A 4,271-nucleotide genomic window follows, 5' to 3' on the forward strand; every position below is an offset into this window, starting at 1 on the left:
TAAATTTAGAAATCATTCCCAAATTATCATTACCAAACCCACAATCCAAACACTATTTTTTACTATCATTTCATTCCTTCATTCACAAACTCATCAACCAATCACCCCCTTAAGGTATAGCAAGGGTGAACGTCTTCATTGAAGTTCCAGCATGAATGAGTTGATTTGGCCATAATAGATAAGCATTGATAAAATCGATGAAATATTCTTCCATATGATGACCTATTTAAATTTCTAATTTATTTTTTTACAGATAATTATGGGTTCCATCATCAATTTTTTAAGTATCCATATCAATTTTTCTATAATATCTCTAAAATTTAGATTAAATTATTCACTTTATTAAATTTATATAATCAATTTTCACTATACATTATATCCGTTATCTTAAAATTTTCATTATCTTTATTTTTTATTATTTTATTATCTCTTCTATTTTTATTATTTTTTGTCTTTCCAATTTATTTTATATTTTTTATTTTTCAATCCATTCCTTTAATTGTTTTCTCAACTAAATTAAATAATATTTTAATATTTAAATAACATATTTTATTTTTTAAATTTAGAAATATTATTTATAAAATTTAAATTTAGAGAATGAATAAAATAGTTAATGTAAACATTTTTTTTAATATAAAATTTATGATAAATCTTGTATTTAGCAAAAGATAAGATGGGTACTCTTGCAAATGCAGAAATGAACGTGTTAGTGACTCTGAACGTAAGTGGGATTCCAATGATATGCTTAATTATCTATTAGGATCTATATGTGTTCTCTAAATTCATTTAATGGGTAATTTATGGGATCAGACCTTTATCTATTGAATTAATAGCTGAATACTGAATTAAAAAAAAAAAAACGTGTTCACTGATTATGAATTAGCATAAAATGTGGACGGCAGGATTTGAATCTGCGCCGGCAGAGCCCACATAATTTCTACTCATGTCCGATGAACGAACTTATTCTATGTTATTCAATAAATCCGAAACCCGGGCCGGACCAGATGCGCAGCCAACTCCATATCCCCTGCCTCCTGCCCCGCTGCGCTCTCTCACTTCGCCCCATCTTCCCTGATCCCTACTCTCTCTCTGCCCTTCTGCACCATTGCTCCTCCCCCGCTCTTCCCCGCTACGGCCAGCAAGCCCATGCCATCGCCCTCACCTCCTTCCTCGCCGCTCACCCCCTCGTCGCCGCCCGCCTCATCGGCATGTACTCCGCTTGCTGCATGCCCAAAGCCGCCTCCCTCGTCTTCAATACCGCCCCGAACTCAGCCCTCTCCAATCGCGTCCTCTGGACCACACTCATCGCCGGCCTTGTCCGCAACGGCGATCACCGCGCCGCTATGGAGAAGTTCCGCACCATGCAGGTCATGGGCGTCCCGCCCAACAACTTCACCCTCCCCACGGTGCTCTCAGCCTGCGCCTCAGAGAGAGCCCTCCGCTTCGGCTGTCAGGTCCACGGCTGTGCGCTTCGAACTGGTTTCGGTGCCAGCCCCTTCGTACAGAGCTCGCTTGTCGGCCTCTACTCCAACTGCTCCGATCTCGCCAGCGCCGACCGGGTTCTCCAGACGTCGGACTCTGACGACCCGGTCCCGTGGAATACCCTTATCGTGAACTGTACGCGATCGGCGCGGCACGAACACGCCCTCTCCCTCTTTGTGCAAATGCACCTTCGAGGCCTCGCGCTGGACGAGTTCACGTTCCCCTCCGCTCTCAACTCCGCCGCCTTCTCGGGTGACTCAGGAATCGGAAGATGCATCCATTGTATGGTTCTCCGGAGCGGCTTCGACTCTCACAGGCACGTTGCCAACGCCTTGGTGGACATGTACGTTAAGATGAGAGATTTCACTCACGCCCGCGGGGTGTTCGACCAAATGCCGGAGAGGGATGTTGTGACATGGACCTCCCTCCTCGTTGGACATGCGCGTCAGGGTTCCCACGAGGTCGCCCTTCAACTCTACTCCGACATGCTTGCCCGTGGAGTTGAACCGGACGAGTTTGCCGTGGCAGGGGTGCTGAGTTCCTGTGCCAGTTCGACCGCGCTAGAGCTCGGCCGTCAGGTGCACGCTGCCATCGTCCACCGCGGCCTCGATGCTTTTGTCTCGGTTTCCAACGCGCTGATCACCTTGTACGCCCGTAGTGGGTCCATCGACGAAGCCCGCGCTGTGTTCGAGAAGTCGCTCTGCCGCCGAGACGCGGTCACGTGGACGGCTCTCATCATGGGCTACGCCCAAAACGGGCGGGGTGGGGATTCCCTCCGCCTCTACGACGCAATGCTCGGGGCAGGAGCTCGTCCGGACTATGTGACCTTCATCGGCCTGATCTTTGCGTGCAGCCACGCTGGTCTCGTCGAATCAGGGCGAGTCCACTTCGAGTCGATGGAGAAAGTCTACGGCATAACCCCCGGACCGGAGCACTACTCGTGCATGGTGGATCTGCTGGGCCGGTCTGGTCGTGTGGAGGAGGCGGTCGAGCTGCTGGGTCGGATGGACGGCGAGCCAGACGCGACCGTGTGGAAGTCGCTGTTGGCTGCTTGCCGGGTGCATCGGAACATACCGCTGGCTGAGCGCGCGGCGGAACGCCTTTTTAAGCTGGCGCCGGAGGACGCAGTGCCGTACGTGATGCTGGCAAATGTATACACTGCGGCAGGACGGTGGTTGGACGTAGCACGTGTGAGGTCGCTGATGAGGGCGCGCGGGGTGAGCAAGGAGCCCGGGTGGAGCTGGATGGAGGAGGGCGGAGCGGTGCACGCATTCAAGGCAGGGGACAGGGACCACGCACAGGCGAAGGAGATCTTTGCCAAGGTGAGGGAGATGATGCAGAGGATCAAGGAGGAGGGTTACGCGGCCGACACAGGGTTTGCTTTGCACGACGAGGAGGAGGAGGGGAAGGCAGAGGAACTGGCGGTGCACAGCGAGAGGCTGGCCGTGGCCTTTGGACTCATCAACTCCGCTTCCCATGGTAAGCCTATAAGGGTGTACAAGAATCTGCGTGTTTGCGGTGACTGCCACACCGCGCTCAAACTAATCGCTAAGGTGTATGACAAGGTAATCATTCTGAGAGATGCCAATTGCTTCCATCACATGAGGGATGGGATCTGTTCTTGTGGTGATCATTGGTGATTCCTCTCTCCCTGAGCTTGGGAATGAGCTTTCTTGACTCTAATCTCTAGTGAAAGATGATCGATGCTAGTGAAGCTAAAATGATGCTATGTCAATATGCTGAAATCATCCAAGCCGCATGCTTCCTCAAGTCCCAGGAATGACACTCTGGGGCTATGTTCTTATCATTCATTTATTCGTAGCTTAATTTAGTCTACGAGACATGGTTGAATTGGTTAGTGCAGGATAGAAGCTCTATTCTTTATCATTCATTCATTTATAGCTTAATTTAGTGCCTGAGTCAGGCTTGAATTGGTTATTGCCGGATTAAATTTATTATAATAGAAAGGGGTTGATTCTCTCCAAAGATGAATGAATAATCCTATTTTTTGAGGTCAATTATAGTTTTTCGATTTATTTCCTTACATATAATTGTGGGGTCGATCGTGTAGAATCGTTGGGACGATAGATTTCACTTTTTATTACAATTTATAGCTTAATCTGCCAAGTGTACTTATCATATTCGGAATCTGAGTCAGATGAAGGTCAGATGAGTTGTCGCTGGTGTTGACGGAGAGGCGATTGGGACACAATTCTCGTATGTGCCCACAAAAATAGGCTCCCATGTGGTGCTGATGAGCGACGATGACTGAGCTGGCGGTACTTGAGCTCTGTGTACATTCATACAAGCACACGGGAAAAAGTCCCCAGAGCAGGTCCTCCGACGCTCAAGTCAGGTACTTTTTCTCCAGAAGAACAGTGTACGATGGAGAAAGAAAAGTAGAAGGCAAGTGCGAATGTGCGATTGAGTGTACCTGCGCAAGGGAGAGGACCTCCCTTTTTATATGATAGTGCGTACCTCTGGAGCCTGACTGATGTCAGAGAATGTCGGGTGTCAGGACCTGTCTGGTGATAGAGGACGCGTGACATCCTTTTGTGTGCTGGAAGAATGTTCTATTCGCAGATGACCGCAGACTGTTGGAATATTCCCTGACATTCAGCAGTTATTCTCTGACAAACGGTTACGATTCTCTGACCCTGTAATCGTGTAGCACCCTTTGTCCCGACCGAGTATGACCAGGGCAGCTTGGGATGATCTGTCGGGTATAACACCTAGCCTAATACGTAGATCGTGTCCGGAAAATCCCACATTGAGACGCTCGTCCCGAA

General features: G+C 48.3%; 1 protein-coding gene across 1 annotated transcript; it reads left to right on the forward strand.

Moving 5' to 3' along the window:
• Window positions 1-1,004: 1,004 nt before the first annotated feature.
• Window positions 1,005-4,271, forward strand: LOC122055063 (putative pentatricopeptide repeat-containing protein At5g52630). The gene has a single exon (XM_042616460.1). It carries the CDS (start codon window positions 1,005-1,007, stop codon window positions 3,120-3,122), a length of 2,118 nt encoding a protein of 705 aa, XP_042472394.1. The 3' UTR covers window positions 3,123-4,271.

The sequence above is a fragment of the Zingiber officinale genome, chromosome 3B (genome assembly GCF_018446385.1).
Source record: "Zingiber officinale cultivar Zhangliang chromosome 3B, Zo_v1.1, whole genome shotgun sequence".
NCBI lineage: Eukaryota > Viridiplantae > Streptophyta > Magnoliopsida > Zingiberales > Zingiberaceae > Zingiber > Zingiber officinale.